Here is a 23,401-nt window from a genome sequence, read left to right as displayed (position 1 = left end):
TTTGTTGTTTTGCTATTCAGCCACTTATATGAAGAATAAAACCAGAAATCTTTCAGTTTTTTAAAAAGCAAATTATTCTGTAAAAATGTTCTCCAGCCCCCATGACAAGATAACATTCAAAAGCAGACTTGTTTGGAAAGAAAAAATGTATATTATTAAAATCTTGTAAATATCTACGGTACATTAAATAAAGAAATTTTAAACACTTTGGAATTTTAGTGTTAACACATGATTACACATATTCAGAAGGTGCCAAATTAATGCATGGAGTTGTCACTGCTGTGGCTTTTAAGTGACTTCTATGGAGAGTATATATAAATCTCTTGAAGGTGATGGTCAATATGAAAGAAATTGCATTTTCCATAGCTAAGATGTCCATATTTTATATGCTCCAATCAATTTAGTTCAGTAACTTAAAATCTGACCCTAGTTTTGGAAATATAATATAATTGTTTGTTTATACTAGAGATTCTTTAAAAATGTCAACTATTGTAAAGCATGATGTCCTTTTATCTCTGAATCAACTTGGGACAGAAATATTTGCACCCAGTAGCATGACTATATACTTGATGTTATTCTCAACTCTCTTTTGTATCAGGTTCAGTAATAAAAATGGCAGAAAAAGTGCTTTCTGGCAAGAAAAATAAAAGTAGGGAAAAAGTATCCAACAAAAATAATCTAATGGCTCCAGTAAGCAATTGCTCATAGCAAAGTTTAATTTTAAAATCAATTCTGAATTATCCCAAGGAAGAGGGTGCATGAACAGTTCTCAGGTAATTATTACAAATTCTTAGCAATGTGTGTGGCCTTATTTTTATACGATAAATAAATCCAGAAACAGAATTACTTAAAGTTGTTGACATTTTGGTCAATTTTTTTTTTGCCAATGTTCTCTGAAACTATAAATATAATTTTATACTGTCCAAGCTTTAGAAAGATTCCTGTGGGTTGACTTTCTCTTGGATGTACCTGGTTAAAGTCAGTGGTCTCAATTCCTGGGATCGTACAGTCTGAAGACAGCAGTATAGAAGGAGGAAAGGTTAATGAGAACACCTCTGCCTTTCTAAGCAGTCATCTATTTCCTTCACAAACAGCCTTGAGGGGTTTGTCTTGCTGTCAGCCTGCTCTAGCTATCAGTCAATTAGGTTTGGTGTCCTGGGGAGCTAAGGAATGGACACACTATTTTTTGCCTTCTTAACATGGTACAACATCTCAATTACATTGAAAATATACAAATTCTCCTCACAATTTTCAAAGCACACAATCCCCAAAGTTGGATTTTGTCATTTTCATTTCCAAAATATTTTAGAACTGTTTAAAATACCCGATCAACAGCAGATGGGCAGTGCCTTTCCACAGTTCAGAACTTGCTCCTTGCTGGAGTATGTCAAGCATGCAATAAAATCAATGAACCTTATTATCCCTGCACCTTAAGATCTGACTGTGCTTTGATGGAACAAAATAAACAAGCAACTGAAAATATCATTTGGCACAGTCACAGCTGCCTGAACAACACACATTTGTATTGATCACATACCAGTGATGGCACATGGTCTTAATGGTTTTCTCACCTTGGTTAGAGACAAGATTCGTGTCCTGGTTCCCATATAGAGACTGAGATACAGTCATAATGAGCATGAAATATATTATGAGATTTTCATTTTTGCTGATTAAGAGAACTAGATGCATTTGAGTATAAACCCAAAAGCTAAGTCAGTTCTTATCAACAACACATAGATTTGCAGGTGTATTTTAATTCATAATCATGGGAGTATTAAATGTTTGTATTATTCAATATGTAATATATCATTTATATTGTCATCCATCCATACTACATTTTTCAGAATATAATTTGGCATTAATATTAAACAGTGCAAGTTTTGATTAGATTGATTTGAATCTCTACTCTTAGTGTGCTGTTGGATATATCTTTTATCATTCCCATTACTATTATGAGGGTTAAAGGACATAACGTACACAAGTGTTGAGTATGCTGCATGAAACACTGTAAGTTGTTAACAAACAGAGCTGCTGTCATCTGCTACTATGAACTAAACCCCCAGCAAAATAAGTTACTAATTTAAGTGTTCAATAGACTATGAAAACAGATTCAATCTGTATGTATGTCAAAATCTAAAGCAGCTTTAAGAAAAATGAGTAATTCACCTACTCGACACGAAATGGTGCTAAAGAATGAAACCAGCTGTGGTTCCATCAGTCCATTCAAGAAAAATATTCTTTGTGATATATATGCTCCTTTGACATTTAGGAAGGATTTCCAGTGGCTCCCTTTACTGACTGTGTGTACTGTTATACACTGTTGTGAACATGGTAAGTCATTTCTATACTTCTACTTTCTTATTTTTTGCTATACACTATTAAGAACATGGTAAGTTATTTCCAAATGTTCCTACTTTTTTCTATTTCTTTTCTGCTTTTAATGAATTGGATGAGACTTTTCCAAATTGAAAAAGGTTACCTGATTCACTCAATCTACAGACTCAAATGTGGAAACACCCTCACAAATACACAAAGATTATTTGGGCACCTTCTGGCCCAGTCACACTGACACATAAAATTAACCATCATAGTACCCTTTTAATTATTTTAAATAATTAAGTTCTAATCCCCAAAACTTTTGAAATGAATTTACGGAGACACCATCCTCAGTTTATTCATCTGTAAAATGAGATATTGGGATTGCATGATCACCAAGTTCCTTTAAAATTCTATATCAAGCTGCAGAGTGGTATCATTTTTAGTACAAAATAGGTTTTAACAACCATAACACACACAACATGTTGCAAAGCTTTTCACTCTTCCCCTCCCCCATATTTTCATTAGCCTAAACAATTGTGTTGAGCTTTCTTAATTGGACATTTCAAAAAAATGGGTAAATTGAATATTTTTCCAAATAGCAAAGAACCCTTAGAAGTTCTGGTCCATCTTGACCTAGGCAAACTTAAAAGCATTTGAATAGCAAAGGAAACCATAAGCAAAATGAAAAGGCAACCTAGAGAATAAGAAAAACAAAATTTGCAAACTACATGACTGACAAAGACTCAATTTCCAGAATATACAAACAACTCATACAACTCATGAGCAGCAAATAACCCAATGGAAAAATGGGCAGAAAACCTATACATTTCTCCAAAGAAGAAATACAGATGGCCAATAGGAACATGAAAAGATGCTCAACATCACTTTTTATTAGGGAAATGCAAATCAAAACTACAATAAGTACCACCTCACATTGAATGGCCATCACTAAAAAGTCTACAAAAACAAGTGCTGGAGAAGATGTGGGGAAAAGGGAATCTTACCCTGCTGGTGGGAATGTATATTGATACAGCCACTATGGAGAACAGTATGGAAGTTCCTCAGAAGACTAAAAATAGAATTACTATATTATCCAGCAATCTTACTCCTGGGCATATAACCTAACAAAACTTTAATACAAAAAGATACATATACCCCTATGTTCATAGCAGCACTATTTACAATGTCAAGATATGCAAACAACCCAAATGTCCATTGACAGGTGAATGGATAAATTAGCTGTGGTACAACGGAATATTACAACCATAAAAAATAATGAAATAATGCAATTTGCAGCAACCTGGATGCAACCAGAGGTTATCATACTAAGTGAAGTTAAGACAGAAAGAGAAAGAAAAAATAATGTTTGATATCATCACCGACTCAACGGATTTTAAACAAATTTCAGAAGACATGGAGGATAGGAGAGCCTGGTGTGCTGCAGTCCATGGAGTCACAAAGAGTCGGACACAACTTAGTGACTGAACAACAACTTATGTTGAATCTAAAATATGACACAAGTGAAATTTGTCTATGAAACAGAAAAAGAATCATGGACATAGAGAACACAATGGTGGTTGCCAAGGAAGAGGGGGTTGGTGGAGAGATGGAATGAAAGTTTGGGGTTTTGAGAAGTAAGGCTTTATATATAGAATGGATAAACAACAATGTCCTACTGAAAAGCACAAAACACTACGGTCAATACCCTATGATAAATCATGATAGAAACAGTATTTCAAGAAAGAATGTATATATCAGTATATGTATAACTGAATCACTTTATAGCAGATATTAACACTACATTGTAAATCAAATATACTTCAATTTTTTAACTAAAAGACAATAAACTTTAAAAAAAATTTTTTAAAAGAGAGAAGTTCTGGCTCAACTTCATACTCACCTGAGGATTTCTGGAGTATTTCATTGGTTCCCAAGTGCAAGACTATGATGTAGTTTTCACTACTCAGTGAAAAAAGAAAAATTCAGACAGTGTAGTGGGATTTTAATGGCAAATAGATAGACAAACAACGGAAACAGTGAGAGACTTTATTTTTTGAGACTCCAAAATCACTGCAGATGGTGACTGCAGCCATGAAATTAAAAGATGCTTCTTCCTTGGAAGAAAAGCTATGACCAACCTAGCAGCATCTTAAAAAGCAGAGACATTACTTTGCCAACAAAGGTCCATCTAGTCAAAGCTATGGTTTTTCCAGTAATCATGTATGGATGTGAGAGCTGGACTATAAAGAAAGTTGAGCGCAGAAGAATTGATGCTCTTGAACTGTGATGTTGGAGAAGACTCTTGAGAGTCCCTTGGACTGCAAGGAGATCCAACCAGTCCATCCTACGGGAAATCAGTCCTGAATATTCATTGGTAGGACTAATGCTGAAGCTGAAAGTGCAATACTTCGCCACCTGATGTGAAGAACTGACTCATTGGAAATGACCCCGATGCTGGGAAAGATCGAAGGCAGGAAGAGAAGGGGATGACAGAGGATAAGATGGTTGGATGGCATCACCAACTGAAAGGACATGAGTTTGAGTAAGCTCTGTGAGTTGGTGATGGACAGGGAGGCCTGGTGTGCTGTGGTCCATGGGCTTGCAAACAGTCAGACAAGACTGAGTGACTGAACTGAACTAAACTGAATCTATGAAATATTTGGGAGATTATTATGTTTTGGGCATTTTGTGATGAAATATTCACTCTTATGAAATGAACTTGAGTATGAATACTAGTTTGCTTTATGTGTTTCATTTCAAAATATCTTATTTGGCACAGGAATAGTTTACTTTATATGAATGAATTCATTATTATTGTTATTTAAGACATGTTCTGAGAAAACCAAAATCTGAAAATCATGGGTGTTCATTATATCTTTTTAAAATATTTATATTTCTTTTATCTCACTACCATCAAATTAAGTTTAACTTGGTCCATTGACCAAAGATTGTGTGCGAAGATCTTTATCTGTATTCCTTGAACATCAATGTTCTGAGTTCTATGGAATTATTGTTTATATATATATATATATAAGTGCAATTACAGGTCTAGGAAATCTGGTCCGCCTTTAAAAACAAGTTATTGAAAGAATTAACAACAAAAAATATCAAAATCCTGTATTGTTTTTTTGTCTTAACACTTGTTGACTATATGTTTCTAATTTTCCATACTAGAATTCATTTTCTTTATGAATTTATAAACAATAGCTATTTCTCTAATGTCTTGACACAGTAACATAATTTTTACAAACAGGCAAAGTTGTTTCCCTCATTATTTTTAATAGTTTTGTACTTCATAGTTCTTGGTATAGTCCTCGACAGAGAGAATGAATGATGCCTGAAACATGTAGTTTGCTTTCTGGACTGAATTAAACAGCCAACTGTCAGGGAGATTTGTTTTTTCTTAGCTTCCTCAGGAAAATAAGTATTTTTCTTGTATAAGTCTGACTAAAATAATATGCTAAAATGAACTTCAGATTTTTGTGGGTAAATAACATATTCTTGAAAGAAATATAATAAAGTAAAATTTTGGGAATATAGTAGTTTTTGAGAACATATTAGAAATGTCAGACTGCTTTCCTATTTTTCAAAACATAGTTTTTAGTCTGGTAAGGCATATCTTGGGAGATATAAGGTAAATTCAGAAGAGAAGTAAATGTGATGACTCTAAATAAGAGTAGTAAGTTGCAGCTCAATGAGAGAGAAAATAAGTCTTGACGTAATAAAGTGTTTTGCTCCCCATCCCTGCCAAAGACTAGGCAGTATGCTAAGCTCAAATCTTTGCAAGTTTGTCATGTTATTCCTGGTACTAAATGCTATATTTGGTAGATATCTGTCCTGGACACCGATTAATTAATGTTCATAAATGACTTTGAAAATAACAGCACTTCATAAGTTCTAATAATTTGTTTAAGATTTTTTTTCAAGAAATATAATGACTTTTTGCAATGACACTTCAAAAAAGCATGCACTTGTGACTGAGTCCAGATCCATGCCTGGGGGAAAACAGCAATTCAGAAATATGAAAGGTAATACTTAAATTTTAGGTGCATTCATAATAGCCTGTGAAGAGTGAAAAGTGAAAGTGAAAATTGCTCAGTCATGGCCAACTCTTTGTGAATTCTCCAGGCCCAAATACTAGAGTGGGTACAGAGGATCTTCCCAACCCAGGGATCAAACCCAGGTATCCCAGACTGCAGGCAGATTCCTTACCAGCTGAGCCACAAGGGGAGCACAAGAATATTGGAGTGGGTAGCCTATCCCTTCTCCAGCCGACTTCCCTGACCCAGGGATTGAGCCCGGGTCTCCTGCATTGCAGACGGATTCTTTACTAACTGAGCAATAAGGGAAGCCCAATAGCCTGCATGGACAAGGTAATTTTATTTCAAACATAAGGTAATCTACATCTATTTGTGATTGAGTTGCCAGCTTGTGAAGTAAATGTCATAACAAAAGAATTTGTTCCTGATATTTACTCATAAAGTTCAAGTATATTCTCCAGGGCTTCTGATAGTAACAATAATGGGTGTGGCCAATTTTTATTACCTTTAAGTGCAGTAGTTATAAAATCTCCTAAACCAACTCTGAGCAGATAAATTCCAGCCTATTTTTATTGACAGCAAAGAATAATTGAATATATTACTGGCTTTCTAAATCAGATCATTTTCCTTATCTATTTAAAAGTGAAAGTGCTGTCATCCTAAATTATTATCTTTAGACTTGCAAACTCATACAAAGCTATTTTTACCCTTTTAAATTCTTAAGGGAGTGCAGCCCTTAGAAGTTTCTTTAAAAAATCTCTTAAATAAATGGACATCGCTCAAGCTATTTTCAGAAATGTTTGGACTCATTTATCATTTCAAGTTAGATGTGGGCAGAAATATGAGTTGTAACTAGTTAAGAAGATTTGAAGAACCTATAAGCCATTGTCAACAGACAGGGTAGAAATTAATATTACTTGATATCTGTTGATAAGAATTGAGATACTAGATTTGTGTATCTGAAATTGATATCCTTCTCAGAAAACTTGTAGTGGTTTTGATTACATTACATCATGTTATGTTGGGTGATGTTATTAGGTGATATTTTATGTTACATTATAGTAGAGTCATCTCTCAGTATTAATGAAGGATTGTTTGGTTCTAGGATGCCCTTCGGATGTCAAAACCCACAAACACTCAAGTTCTTTAGAACTGGCCCTCCATGTCCATGGATGTGGGCTTCCCAGGTGATGCAGTGGCAAAGAATCCACCTGCCAGTGCAGGAGACCCAAGAGATGTGGGTTCAATCCCTGGTCAGGAAGATGATCTGGAGGAGGAAATGGCAACCCACTTCAGTAACCTTGCCTGGAAAACTCCATGGACAGAGGAGCCCGGTGGGCTACAGTCTGTGGTGACGCAAAGAATTGGACATGACTGAGCAAATGAACACACATGGCACACACACCCATGGATGTGGAACCTACAGATAGGGAAGGCCAATTATACTATATGGTAAGTATGGATTATATTTCATTATATTATACCAGATTATATTATTTCTTATTTCTCTGTCTTAGAAAATGAGTCACAGAAGTGTTGGATGTTACCTTCTTATTCCTCCTACAACCAGCATGTCAAGGGAAATGTCTAAACTCCAGGAGTTACTTTAAAAAAAAAAGTTTCTGAATGAATAAACAATCAAAAGGAAGCATACATTTCTCTGTATAAATTATGTATAAATCGAACATAGATTGCTCAATAGACTCAGATCACCACTTCTAAAAAAGTGGAAAAGTTTACCTTAAGAATGTCTTCTTTCAGTAAGCCCTCTGTGTTAAATTATTGTGATTTGGCAAGACATGTAACTGATGTAGCCCTGACTGTATAAAAATATTTTAAATTTTTAAAAATTTATTTTTTATTTGAAGGATAATTGCTTTACAGAATTTTGTTGTTTTCTGTGAACATGAATCAACCAGAAGTATATATATGTCCCCTCCCTCTTGATCCTCCCTCCCATTCCCTCCCATCCCACCCCTTTAGGTTTGATATAAAGACCCTGTTTGAGTTCCCTGAGACATATAGCAAATTCGTGTTGGCTATCTATTTTATACATGGTAGTGTAAGCTTCCATATTACTCTCTTCATACATCACCCTATCCTCTCTCCTCGTGTTCCTAATTCTGTTCTCTATATCTGTTTGTCCATTGCTGCCCTGCAAATAATTTTTTCAGTACCATCTTTCTAGATTCCGTATACATGTATTAATATACAACATTTATCTTTCTCTTTCTGACTCACTTCACTCTGTATAATATGCTCTAGGTTCATCCACCTCATTAGAACTGATTCATATGTGTCCCTTTTTATGGCTGAGTAATATTCCATTGCATATATGTACCACAACTTCTTTATCCATTCATCTGTCAAAGGACATATAGTTTGCTTCCATGTTCTAGCTATTGTAAATAGTGCTTCAATGAACATTTGGGTACATGTGTCTTCTTCAATTTTGGTTTCCTCAGGGTATATGCCTCGGAGTGGGATTGCTGGGTCGTATGGTGGTTTTATTCTTAGTTTTTTTAAGGAATCTTCATACCATCTTCTATAGTGGCTATATAAATTTACATTCTCACAGTGCAAGAGCATTCCCTTTTCTCCACACCCTCTCCAGCATTCATTGTTTGTAGACTTTTTGATGATAGCCATTCTGACTGGTGTGAGATGATATCTCATTGTAGTTTTGATTTGCATTTCTCTAACAATGAACAATATTGAGCATCTTTTCATGTGTTTGTTAGCCATTTGTATGTCTTCTTTGGAGAAATGTCTGTTTATGTCTTTTCCCCAGTTTTTGATTGGGTTGTTTGTTTTTCTGTATTATGTTGTATGAGCAGTTTGTATATTTTGGAAATTAATCCCTTGTCAGTTGTTTCATTTGCTATTATTTTCTCCCATTCTGAGGGTTATCTTTCCACCTTGATTAGTGTTTCATTTGCTATGCAAAAGTTTTTTAAGTTTAATCAATTCCCACTTGTTTACTTTTGTTTTTATTTCCATTACTCTAGGAGGTGGGTCACAGAAAAATCTTGCTTTAATTTATGTCATCGAGTTTTCTGCTTATGTTTTTCTCTAAGTGTTTTATAGTTTCTGGTCTTACATTTAGGTCTTTAATCCATTTTGAGTTTATCTTTTGTATGGTGTTAGGAAGTGTTCTAGTATCATTCTTTTACATGTAGCTGTCCAGTTTTCCCAGCACCATTTATTGAAGAAGCTGTCTTTGCCCCATTGTATATCCTTGCCTCCTTTGTCAAAATAAGGCACCCATAGGTACCTTATCCATGCATTTATTTCTGGGCTTTCTATCATGTTCCTTTGGTCTATATTTCTGTTTTTGTGCCAGTACCGTGCTGTCTTGATGACTGTAGCTTTGTTATATAATCTGAAGTCAGGAAGGTTGAGTCCTCCAGCTCCATTCTTCTTTCTCAAAGCTGCTTTGGCTATTTGGGGTCTTGTGTGTTTCCATATGAACTGTGAAATTTTTGATCTAGTTTTATGAAAAATGCCATTGTTAATTTGATAGGTATCACACTGAATCTGTAGATTGCATTTGGTAGTATTAGTCATTTTCACAGTTTTGATTCTTTCTACCCAGGAACATGGAATATCTCTCCATCTATTTATGTTGTCTTTGATTTTTTTTCATCAGTGTCTTATAATTTTCTGTATACAATTCTTCTGTCTCCTTAAGTAGGTTTTTTCCTAGACAGGTTTATTCCTCTTATTGCATATAAAATATTTTAATTTTTTACAATTATTCTAAAATAAAAATTTAAGGGCAAACTTCATAGAAAATACCATTGAGTTACACAAAAGCTTCCTTCTCCTTCTACTAGGAGATTTTTAATAGAAAAAAGAACCTTAAGTTTGTCTATTTAAACGTAATTCTCAAAAGTGTAGAGTCAAGCTCAGGAGTAACACCATGTGTGAAGAAGCCTTATGCATCTTCCAAGGTCTAAGTTGTAACTATTTCCCTGACGCCAAATTAACTAAAGTCCATACACTTAACCACATACTGTAATGAAATGTATTCATCTTGTCATGCTGCAATATTAATTCTATATATCTAGCCAGGCAAGTATTTTTAGTTGGCAGATAATAACACACACAAAATTATAGGTTCTAAGGTCCTGCTTCGGCGACAATGTAAGTTTCAACCCACTTTGCTGCCAAAATCTCTGAATACTTGAAGTTTTTTAAAAATGTGTTTGGCAATTTTAAGAGATTGCTAACCTTCAGCCCAAGATCAAAGCCATCTACAGATAGATTAGATGTCATGAGTGTCAGTTTGTTCAAAGTCTGAAACAATTATCAGTGTTTAGAAGTCAGACGTCATGCCACTTTCTTATACGGTACCAACTTAGTGAGCTGCCGATTAGGGTCATCCCATTGAGAAGCACTGCTCTTTCCTTCACCATGTTCCCCCTCCCAGCTCCCAGCTCCAAACTGGTTAGTCCAACTTTTTAGGCATTTGAGTTTGACTTGGGTTATATGTGACAAAAAGGTACTTAGAAAATAAGATTTTATCATGGAAACACCATTGAACCAGCAACCCCTAGTTGGATACCCTCAAGCAGATTCTTGTTTGTTCTGAACTTCAGTTTCTATATCTGTCAAATGAAAATTAAATAGCTTCTCTGTATACACAATGGCACATACAAGGAATTGTGTTTTCTAAGGAATACACAAAATAAAAGAGAGCTATAAATTTTGAAAAATTAAATAATTTTAAGGGTTACTGATTAGCCAAGACTCTCTCTGAACTTATTGTTTTAGATGAAGTTTAAGTAGTACCATGGAGAAGGCAATGGCACCCCACTCCAGTACTCTTGCCTAGAAAATCCCATGGATGGAGGAGCCTGGTAGGCTGCAGTCCATGGGGTCACTAAGAGTCAGACACGACTAAGCTGGAATCCCATCATCCTGGACTTCTTGGGTCATGAGAAAGAATTTGGTTTTAAGTTTTAAATAGTATATAGGTTTAAATTGATACTTTTGAACTGTGGTGTTGAAGAAGACTCTCGAGAGTCCCTTGGACTGGAAGGAGATCCAACCAGTCCATCCTAAAGAAAATCATTCCTGAATATTCATTAGAAGTACTGATGCTGAAGCTGAAGCTCCAATACTTTGGCCACCTGATGCAAAGAACTGATCATTGCAAAAGACCCTGATGCTGGGAAAGACTGAAAGCAGGAAGAGAAGGGGATGACAGAGGATGAGATGGTTGGATGGTATCACCGACTGGATGGACATGAGTTTGAGCAAGCTCTAGGAGTTAGTGATGGACAGGGAAGTCCAGCGTGCTGCAATCCATGGGGTCACAAAGAGTCAGTCATGGTGGAGCAGATGAACTGAACTGAACTGAAATTGGCTTGAAACTCAACGTTAAAAGAAAACAAACTAACAAATAAAAAACACTAAGATTATGGCATCTAGTCTCATCACTTCATAGTAAATAAAAGGGAAAAAAGTAGAAACAGTGACAGATTCGATTTTCTTGGGCTCTAAAATCATTGTGGATAGTAACTGCAAGCATGAAATTTAAAGAGGTTAGCTCCTTGAAAGAAAAGCTATGACAAAACTAGCAGCATATTAAAAAGCAGAGACATCATTTTGCTGATAAAGGTCTGTCTAGTCAAAGCTGTGGTTTCTCCAGTAGTCATGTACAGATGTGAGAAGTGGACCATAAAGAAAGTTGAGCACTGTTGAATTGATGCTTCTGAACTGTGGTGTTGGAGAAAACTCTTGAGAGTCCCTTGGATTGCAAGGAGACCAACCAGTCAATCCTAAAGGAAATCAACCCTGAATATTCACTGAAAGGACTGATGCTAAACCTAAAGCTCCAATATTTTAGCCATTTGTTGTGAAGAGTTGACTCATTGGAAAAGACCCTGATGCTGGGAATGATTGAAGGTAAAAGGAAAAGAGAATGGCAGGGGATGAGATAGATAGCATCACCAACTCAATGGACATGAAGTTGAGCAAACTCCGGGAGGTAATGGAGGACAGGGAAGCCTGGTGTGCTCAGTCCATGGGGTCACAAAGAGTTGGACATGACTGAGTGACTGAACAACAAACAAGATGCTTTAAGATTACTCTGTCTACTGTGTGATAAATGGATGGTCAGGAGTCAAGAGCAGAACCAGAGGTTCTAATAGTAGTCCCTGTGATGGGTACTAGTGGCTTAGATTGAGTTGGCAGTTGGGGATGGACTTGTCAAGAACTACCAGTTGGCAGGCTATAATTGGATAACTGATTTGGATTTTGTTGTTGCTTTTATTTTATCAGATGGAGAAGACTAGGGAAGGAGCATTCCTAAGAATACAGAAGTTAGGGAGAAATCAAGATTTCTACTTTGGACTTTGTAATTTAGAGATACTTATGAAACATCTGGGTGGAAATGTCAACAGAACACCTCCACTGAAATTGGGGTTAAGGAGATCTTGGTCAGCACTTTCATTAACAGGCCATAGTAACTGTTGACCTCTGGGGTTACTTTTGAAGTGGGCTACTTCACTCCCCAAGTCTCACATTTTTTCTTCTTTATAATGCACTGCTATGTCCAGAAATTCTTAAATAATTTAGTAGTTCTCAAGTATTATGAATGATACATAACTGATGCTTTACAACAAAACCTAAACCCCAAAAGATCTTGAGTCAACCATTTAAACAGGTTTGTTTAGATTACCACCTTGACTTTACTAAGCTTAATTTTTTTTACCCCTAAAATACACAGAAGAAACATTAACTATGATTCAAAATTAACTACAGAACTGCATTTGCAGAATACTTGTCAATTAAAATTGATTCCTTCAATTAAAAAAATTAAAAATATATATTGATTACTGATTAAAATCCAAAAGATTCTTTGGGTTTAAAGAAATTCCAAAATGAGAAATCAATAGACTTCTAATTTTTTTTTCCTTCCTTAGATTTAATTCCAAAAGAGTCTTTGAACCCTGAATTAGTAGGTTTAGGGTAACAAAATGCTGTTTGGCAACATTTTTGTTTTGTTTTTTTAAACTTTTGCTTATGCTCCATTCTCTGCATGGAATACCTTGCTCTCTTTGTCTGGGGAACTAGTGACAGCCGTTGCCACCTTGGATACCTCTGCATAATTCATCCTCCTCCTCCTCAGATTGTGTGTGCACTTCTGGAGAAGTGGATGTATAGCCTCTTGCATACATCTCTACCTCAACATTTGGCACCTGATTTTACAACTATCTGTTTATTTGAGGACTATGAATTCTCCAGCACTTAGTATTATGCTGAGCACAAGGAAGACAAGAGTTAGGGAAGTTTTGCTTTTGTTTTTGACAGACACATATTTTAGAACAAAAATAAATCTAAATACAAGAATATGGAGTGATAATATTAAATACTCTAGTTTGCCTGTAAATTTTTTTTAATATTTATAAGAAGAGTATTTTGAAATAAGAAGGAAAAAAAAGTCTATTATCAACATGAATCTTTTATTAGTTCATCTCAGACAAGCTGATAAATAAGCATTTTAAAGATATCATGACAATTATGTTCTACATGAATTATTTTCTGGAATTTGAACTTTAAGACAATTCGGTGAGCTTTATGACAATTAAATAAGCAGGACTTTTCTGTAAACTTACAATTTAAGAAAAACAAAATTCCAGCACTGTTGCCTCTTTTGTTCAGAAGACAGGTTAATATCAAAAAGTAAAATGATCTGGACATCTTCATCACCAAGATCAATGTTTAATTTATTCTTTTAAATTGATTCCTCTTTACTTTTTTTAACCCACCTCCATCTTAGCAGTCATCACCCCTAGAGTCATAGTTAGGTGAGTTCTTCTTTGTGTTTGTGTGCTCAGTTCGGTCAGACTCTTTGTGACCCCCCTAGACTGCAGCTTGCCAGGCTCCTCTGTCCATAGAATTTTCCAGGCATGAATACTGGAGTGGGTTGCCATTTCCTCTCCAGGGGTTCTTCCCAACCCAGGGACCAAATCCATGCCTCCTGCATCGGCAGGGGGATTCTTTACTGCTGAGCCACTGAGAAAGTCTGCAGGTGAGTTTTTAGTGAGAGAAAATTCTTGCCATTCCCAAACAGGATGAAATAATGGCACTTTTAAGGTCATACATTCACCAATTTATGAATAAAATGCATTGCTCTAGGAAATCTATCATCTGGTTGTTTAGACATAATGTTCACTTTTTTTCTACATAAATATTGCTAAAGATGGTCCTTTCTAGAGTTCACAAAAACCTTTTGCTTCATGATGGGCCAACATATCTTCGTCCTTCCATGTTCTCCTTCATGGTAGAAATAGGGACTCCAGGACCAACACAAGACACATGGTATTTCTCATGGTGTGGGACAGGAACCACAGTAAAAAAGAGGAACAGTAGAAACAAGAGATCCACTTACAGGAATTTAAAGGACTGTAGGGATATAGCTTTCTGTTAGTGAAGTCCCTTTTATCAGATAAACACTTCTCCATCATATACTGCTTTTCCACTCTTGTCAGATAATTCCCTTCCTTATTTTCTTCTAATTATCTCCACTTCTAATAACTCCTTTAAACTCATATGTTGCTACTCTAGCCTTGGGTTCAGTGTTCTAGCACAATGGAACTTCATTTCCTCTTCACCCATGATCTGAACTCATCTCACCACAGGACCTTTGCACATGTCATTATCATTTCCTAGAGTTTTCTTTTGCCATTACTCATCTGCTCTTGCTCCTTTCATCTAGTTAGTTTCTATTAACTTTGATTAAGTTAAACCCTCCCTCTTAAATTTCTCCATTGTAACAATGGAACTCTTTCCTAACACTCATCCTAGCTAGAGCTTTTACTTTTTCTTAAACTTATTTGTGTCACTTTGAATTATTCCTATACTTTCCAATAAACCACAAGCTCCACAAAGACAGAAATCTTGTCTTTGGCTATACCCAACACGGTGCTGGCACTCAGGAAGCTCACAATAAATGGGACTTCTTTGAAACAAATAAGTAACAAATAATAAATTTTAGTAAGTATCTAATAAAGTAAACAAACATTATTTAATTATAAAAGAAGGAATTAATCATGAATTAATGACTATTACTTATATATTTCCTGAAAGATTTTTCAGTTCCTAGAACATAACTTAGAGTTGCTACTGTGCTACTTGTTCCTTAAAACAAGTAGACAGATATCAAATTGCATCATCATTTTTTTATGGAAGAGAAAATAATGTGAAACTAGATAGCTTTCATTAAATTACACTTGTAATGCCTATTTTATCTCACATCTACCTACATTTAAAACATATCAACTACTGGAAAAAAGGTGACAATATGTGACATGCATAATTCTACCATCATAACCAAGACAATCCTTCCTACTGACCTTCAGAATTCTAACTATAATGCCACATGCAACTATGACGTTTCTTTTGGCAATATGAAATGAAATTGACTTGTGCTCTCTCAAAAAAGTAAAGAAAAATGTCTCTTTTCTCCCGTAACCAGCAAGATAAACTTTTCTCTGGAATTATGATAAGAAGAACACACTTTCTAATTACCCACACTGCTTTGGTTCTGACCGTATATTAAGAATAGCCTTATGTTTTTTTTCCCCTAAAACTTTGTCATAAAAGGTTTTTATATAATATACATTAAATTTAATCTCTTCCTTCTCATAATGCATATCAGACATTTTCTCTTGTTATCTCAGATCTCAAACATGAATCCTGAAATGTGGGCTCCATTGTTTAGGCCATAGGCTATCTTAGAATAGTCAGTATGGTAGAGAGAATAATGCTTCTTCCCTCCAAGGATGTCAGAGTCCTGAACTGGAAACCTGTGAAATGTACCATACACAGCAAAAGGGACTTTAAAGATGTGATTAACTTATGAACATTATAGCAGGGCAGATTATCTTGGATTATCTAGATGGGCTCAGTGTAATCAAGAAAATCCTTATAGATGAAAGCTAGATGCAGAAGAATTAGGTTTGAAGTGATTTGATGTAAGGAAAACTTGATGGGCCATTTCTGATATTGACAATGAAAACAGCCACAATTGAATGTATCTAGGCAGCCTCTAAAAGCAGTGAAGGCCAAAAAAAAAAAAAAAAAAAAAATTTCCTCCAGAGCCTTTAGAAGGAGCATAGCTCTGCCAAAACTTTGATTTTAGTCCACTGGACTCTATTTTGTGCTTTTGTAAGTCATCAAGCTTGTGGTAGAGCAGTAATCAGAAGCACTCATCATGAGTTTAAGAAATTTGCCGAGCTCATACAGTGAATGGAGAGTCAGAAACAAACTCACACAACCTGATGACAAAATCCATTTTATGTAACTGGTAATATAGAAACAACTCAAAACTGCACACACACATACACAAAGATGAATAGACACAGAACAAATATAAATGATTATATAATTATATATATGCATACACAGGGCTTTCCCAGTGACTAAGTGATAAAGAATCTCCTACCTGCAATGCAGGAGATGTGGGTTTAATCCCTGGGTCAGAAAGATCCCCTGATGGAGGAAATGGCAAACTACTCCTGTATTCTTGCCAGGAAAATCCTATGAACAAGAGGAGCCTGGGGGGGCTATAGTCCATGGGGTCACAAAAAGTCTGACATGAGCGACTGAATATGCACATGCATACATATGTTTTATACACAAATACACACACACACACACACCAAACAGTACTTTCTCATTAATTTTGATTATTTTAAAACAGCAATATTTATGATAATGAAAGTACAGAGAAAAACTTGGCTTCAAAGTTCTGCTAAATACAGTTTATACAACCTGTTTCAAGGGATTCTGAAAATACACTGTACACAGTAATACTCAAAAGAAATTATAGTTCTACCAGCATTATACTCAGGTTATAAATTGATTGTGGATTATGGATTTTACTCTGTGTGTGTATCTACTTCCTTTTAAAGCACTGGAAATGTTTATAACTGTAATTGTTGCTAATGATTGCTCATCAATTCTTCATGATTTAGATACAAGGAATCCTGAATGCAAAACTAGCCACAGCAAACAAGAAGTGATAACCAGGTACTTAGGAATGTGTAAACAAATAAGAGAAGTGGTTGCTAGTACAAGAATGAGCTTAGGCAATTGGAGAAATGGGGAATATCTCTTAAAAATCAGGATTTGAAATAATTTGCAAGAAAGTTTAAAATTACTTTAAAGAGGATCAGATACACTTCCTAGAACCAGGAAGAATAGAAATCAATTTGCAACTCCATCATTTTCCAGCTGGCTGATATTGAACCATTCACTTAACCTCTTGAACCTGCTTCTCATCTCATAGAAAAGCACACTAATATCTACCACCAAGCCTGTCATGATGATGAAATCAGCCAATGCATGTAAATCACTTAGGAGAGGGTAGTTGTTCAGCAAGTATTAATTCCTTTCTTCCTCTCTGCAGTCTCCATTGATACTTCCCTGCATTCTTTAGAGAGACAAATTCTAAAATCTGTCAAATAAACTGCCTTTAAATAATATACAACATAAAGTTCTAAGTCCAATTTTAAATAAGCAGTCACATAAGTTTAATTATGTTCCTTTATTGTCAGGCTTTGTAGAGCTTTAGTCATTGTACTGTATATTGTGATTTTTTTGAGGGACATGTGTTGTATAATATAGATCATTTCCAACTTGTGACAACAGAAACTTTTTATTCCGTAGAGAATCATAGGAGACAAGTTCAATGAAACATACTGTAGAAACTGCACATTTACAGGAAAAAATTGGGATCACTGAAATCATTAGGACAAAGGAACTTAGGGTATGTCTTTGTTGTTGGATAGTTATATTTAATTTAACATAAATATTTAACATTTAAAGAACTTTGTTCTAGTTGTACTTTCTTCTCTACAGAGAGTTGAAAGAATAAAATTGTAAACTGTACACAAAGAACTATGTAGAGTTAAAACTGCCACATAAGCTTGAGAATTAGTATTATACTGCTGCATTATTTGACCTGCCATTTGTTCCACCATGTGATAGGAATGGAGCTGATGGTTTCTAAAGAAAAAGTAAATGTAAAGAAAAAGTTCATTGGGCTCAGAGGCCACAAGGTGAGAGGTTGTGGATGAACAGACACAATTATCCCTGTGAGAAAATAATTCAATTTGAAACAAATTGTATCTTGTATTTGGAGAGCTGGCCAAGTTCAGTGCATAAAGGCCAAAAGCTCTTTTAAAATTTTCTTTGAATTTTAATCTACTATGATAGTCCAAAATTAACTATAAGATTATCTGTCTCATAATGTACTCATATCTTGTTGACAGGTCCCTTCTATCTGGAACTCAGTATCGAAGGAAGAGAGATAAAGACAGAGAGAGAGATATTAATTGATTTTTAATTAAAAAAAAATTTCTCCAAATTTGATCTGTGAAGTATTAAACCCAGGAGACTCTTCCCCAAAAGGAATCTGCTATGGTAAATCATAAAACTGCCATTTCCCTTCTAGCTCTTCCACAAGGCACTTTATCAGTCTAAAGAATCCTTGAAGTCTTGCAATAAAGAAGCATACTACTTAGTCTAATTCAATGTTTCCAAAATGATTTGTCACAATAAACATTATATGCAAGAAATCTACAAAAATGGTACTGAATAACATCACCCCAAACTCATGGGGGGAATTCTTGATGGGATAATATTCAAGTTCCCAAGAGCTCTATTATTCCTGGATTGGGTATGATTCCCTGGGAGGATGCAGAAATGGTTTATTGCCTCAGTATCCTCAGGGTTGAGACCTTCTTTTCTGATAGCACTGTCAGGCCCCATAGAGTAAATCTGTAGCTAGTACAGCCTAGACCCTTAGAGCATGGGACAGGAGTGTAGGATGAATAGACTGGAGGAGAGAGGCTGCTCCTGGGGGACCAATTTTCACAAGGAAGTCACTCCACTCTCTATCTCAGCACATGCCAATTCTTCTAGTCAGTTGTGGTATCTGCATTTGCCACTCCAGAGGGATTATGCATTTACTTCATGTGGAGCAAAGGGCTGAGAAGAGAAATTGCTGGTAAATGAGACACCTGTGACATTTGTATAAACATGATTATACAAGGCCCTGGCTTCCCAGCTTCCCTCACCACTGCAGAGGTATCATTTTCTCCCTCAGCACTCCAGTAGTGCGCAAACTAGAAGGCTTCTGTAAGTTGTTAGGCTTGAAACGGACTCTGGAATCTGGCAGTCAGGCTTCGCCTACCCAGGCAAAGTGCAAAAGAGAAATGAAACAATTAACCATAAAATTAAGACCCAACCTCTAAGCAACAAGAAATTGACTTTAGCAAAACCAATATACATTGGCTTTTTCTAATGACTATTGACACATGACTCTTCCATGGCTTACAAGGCTTTGCCTGTTTACTACGCTAAGTAACACACACACACACACTCACACACACATCTATCTATCTATCTGCATAATATAATTCATCTGTCACAATAATCTCCCAGTGAAGGTATTTCCTATAATGGTTTTACAAGTTGAAAACTAAAGCTAAGAGGGAAGAAATGCCTTCCCAAATGCCCTGTGGGAAAATATCAGACCAAGAATTCAAACAGATTTAGTCAACTACAAAACCTATATTCTATGTCCATTATGGCATATCGACTCCCTTCCTGTGTAGGTTATCTTCTGCTTGCTTCTCTAGATCCATTCTCCACAGTTATCCATGTTTTTTTTGTTCCATGAGGATGATGTATAAGGATTATGTTAATGAGTTCCTTTTTCTCTGGCTTCTGTTTCAATCTGACAAACAGGGAACACTGGCAGAAAATTGGAGAAAGATCCTTTAAACAGGTCTTTTTCTATCATTACTGGTTTTTTCTGAAGGGAGCTGATTCTATGTATTTTTCTCTCTCAGAATTCTGATAATCCCTTCCTTTCCTCTTCACTTCCAGCTAAGAGCTGGTGTGTTGGATTGCTTGCAGAGATGGCTGCAACTCTTCCTCTTGTCCCTGCATAAAACGTCCCTTTGCAACATGACCTTTTCTCCTCTCCAGTGTAGAACTGGAGTCTATTTTCCTGTCCTGTTAATGTGTGTTGATTTTCCCCTTGCTTTAACCAAGAGAATGCAGAATAAGAGATAGATTTTATTTAAGTTCTAGAGCAGTGGCTTCAAGAGGCTTTATAGAGTCTACCCTATCCCTCCTGGATCTGTGACATGCTCATGTAAGGAAGCCTGGTTTGGCTTCTTGACAATGAATGACCAAAGAGAGCCTGGCCCAGCCAGCAACCAGAATTGATCTTCAGAAACATGGATTAGGGCATCTGGAACCATTTAAAATCCATGCCATCTGTTGGATCACTGCACTTAAAAGTGAAATCTCAGGCACGAAAAGGACTTTCCTGCTTACCCTAAGTAGCTAACCCACAGAGTTATAAGCAAATAGATAGTTGTTACAAACACTAAATTTGGGGGTATTTTTGTTGTGCAATAGCAATAGATAGCTGATAGAGTAACTGAACTCTCCCATGCCTTTATGGATATCCTCTCATAAACCCTCCTCAAATGATCTGATTTTGAGTATGCCATGGGCATACTCATCCCATTCTGAGTAGAGACCCTGGCTGATACTCCTACCATTACAGTTCAGTGAAAGACTGCTCTGGGAAAAAACTAACCTAGGTTCTATCTCCCCATGCTCCTGAATCAATAGAAGTATTTCTCTAGGAATTCCTAATTAGAATAGTTAATAGTTACATGCAATAGATACTTGGTGGTAATTATATTGCTTGCATTACTTATAATAACTGTCACTGCAAAACTAGAATTAGGTATTTTTTAGCCCCATTTTATAGGCAAGAAAGGAGAAAGTCAAAAAAGGTAGAATAATTGCTTCAGTATATTACTAGTAAATAGCAGAATTAAACTTAGGTCTTAACTTCCTCCAACATTCATGCTCTTTCCACTTCTTCAAACTGTCTCAGAAATTGAAACTTTGGTTTAAAAGCTAGCCAACAATAGACCTCAAGCACAGACCCTGTCAACTTGGTAATCTCTGGATTTCCACTCTATAAAAGGTTTTCTGAAGATATAATTTCTTCTTACAGAGAATAAAAGATAAAGGTTATAATAGTGGAAGTATATTTCAACATTATCAAATGGATGTAACTTATTTAGCCTTCAAGAGTGGAAACTGCGAGTCACTGGTATTGCTATATAATGAACCAGGGCCTAGAGTTTATGTGGCTTCTCAGAATATCTGCTTTAGAAGTCCATCTTGTTGGACCCTCAGGGGTAAAAATAGATGCATACAAATAGAGAGGTAAGTAATTCGTGGTCCTTGTTTGCTCTGCTTTATATCCTTAACGCTAGATTCCTTGTAAGGGTCTCCGGAGACAGGGCGTTCATGTTCACATAGGTCCCTGGGGGGTACACCATCTACCATGACTCTAGCAGGCTCCTCAGGTGCGACAGCAATGAGGCCAACTGAAGCATTTGTGCTAAAGGAACAGGCAGCCTACAGGAGAGGAAATTGTATTTCTGTGTTAGAGAATGGACCACATTATTAAAGGCCAGTTAATAGAGGCTAGAACAACCACAGCAGCTCATGTTCTAGGAAAAGCAGCAAGAATACAGCACAGCACAAGAACACATGGGCCCTGGAGTGAGATCAGCTTAGGTTCGCGTATTAGCTGTCTTCTCATTGTGTGGAACTGGGGAAATTACTTATAATCTCTAAATCTCACTTGATTCATCATGAACAAAAAGGATAACAATGACACCCATGCCATAATGAACTATGAAGATTAAATGAGATAATATGTGTGAAGAAGTTACTAAAATACCTGGTACATACTAATGCCTAAATAATACTGATTTTTTAAAATCACTGGCGTGTCTCTTCCAAGTTCTATACATATAGTGTGTCATCAGTACTTCCCCATCTCTGCTGCTACTGCTGCACATGTGAAAACTGGGACTTGATTTAACTCCTTCTGACTGCAAAGTTGAAATGTTTCCTCCTTGCCATTGTTGCTCTGCATTACCCTCCCTTTCCCAAAGAGAGGCGTATGTATGTATGTGTCTGTGGCTGTGTTGTAAGTGCATTGTGTGTGTGTACTTAAGAGAGAACATCTCTTGGTGTGTTCAATCTTGCCCGAAGAAAAGGCACAGCCAATGTGCCGCATGCTTGGTGGTGTCCTTCTAATGGTGGGGACGCATCTGTTGTCACCCAAGAGCGCTCTCTAACTTCGCTGACCTCCTTGCACATCATAGAAAAGCAGCTGCTGAAAGAACAGGAGTCCCTTCACGGGCACAGAACAGAAAAGACATAGCTGGGCTATGGGGAGAGCGAGCCCATGACCTTGGCCTCATTAGCAACACGCTTTAATCATCAAAGCCAAGCAACCACAGGTGGCTGTGCCCCATGCAAACGTTCTGCATCTCATTTCCTGAAAATGTCAGTGTCTGAGAGTGTAAATATTACTTATAATCCTGGGATGATTGTACAGGTACTAATGGAACAGTTTTATGGTATTGATTTTCAATAGCTCATTTGCTATAATCAGCTTAACTTCATCTGCTAGAAAACGAACTTCTAATTCCAGTCTAAGACATATTACAAGAAAATGATTTTAGCCCAGTCTGCCGCCACTTTGAATCCTTTATGGAAGTAGACTGGGTATAAATCTTAAATAAATAAATCAACTTTAGACTCTTCCAGATTTTCATGATCTCACAAGATTGATTTCCTTTGCCTTAATATGTTTCTAATAAAAGGGATATTTTCCTTAGAGACATGGTCCATAATCTTTTCCATATTTGTTATCATTGTCACAGACTTTCACTTTTCTATTTCAGGAGAAGCAAGGTTTCTCAGAGGAAGGTAGCTTTAATGGTTCATTAACTCTGTATAGAATTAGAGAAATTCTAGAGAGAAGGAATGGTCATTTGGGTGGGCCAGAAAGAAAAAAAATGCATAAAAGTAACACACCCTCTCATCCTTGAGGAATACGATATCACATTTGTCTCTCTTACTCCAAGTTTTCTGTCTTATTTATTTAAAGAATTGAAAAGTCTACTGAGAAG

At 36.2% G+C, this 23,401-nt stretch overlaps 1 protein-coding gene across 1 annotated transcript in view; it reads left to right on the top strand.

The window, feature by feature from the left end:
* The window catches only part of CNTN6 (contactin 6), a 310,426-nt gene extending 308,537 nt beyond the window's left edge, over nucleotides 1–1,889 (top strand). Inside the window, 1 exon segment of the mRNA XM_070455653.1 lies at nucleotides 1–1,889. Within this exon segment, the coding sequence (XP_070311754.1) occupies nucleotides 1–39 (39 nt within the window). The 3' untranslated portion in view covers nucleotides 40–1,889.
* Nucleotides 1,890–23,401: the final 21,512 nt, after the last annotated feature.

This window comes from Odocoileus virginianus, chromosome 26, assembly GCF_023699985.2.
Source record: "Odocoileus virginianus isolate 20LAN1187 ecotype Illinois chromosome 26, Ovbor_1.2, whole genome shotgun sequence".
In the NCBI taxonomy this organism is placed as follows: Eukaryota; Metazoa; Chordata; class Mammalia; order Artiodactyla; family Cervidae; genus Odocoileus; species Odocoileus virginianus.
Note: the sequence above shows the minus strand (reverse complement) of the source record. Positions and strands in the feature narration are given on the sequence as shown.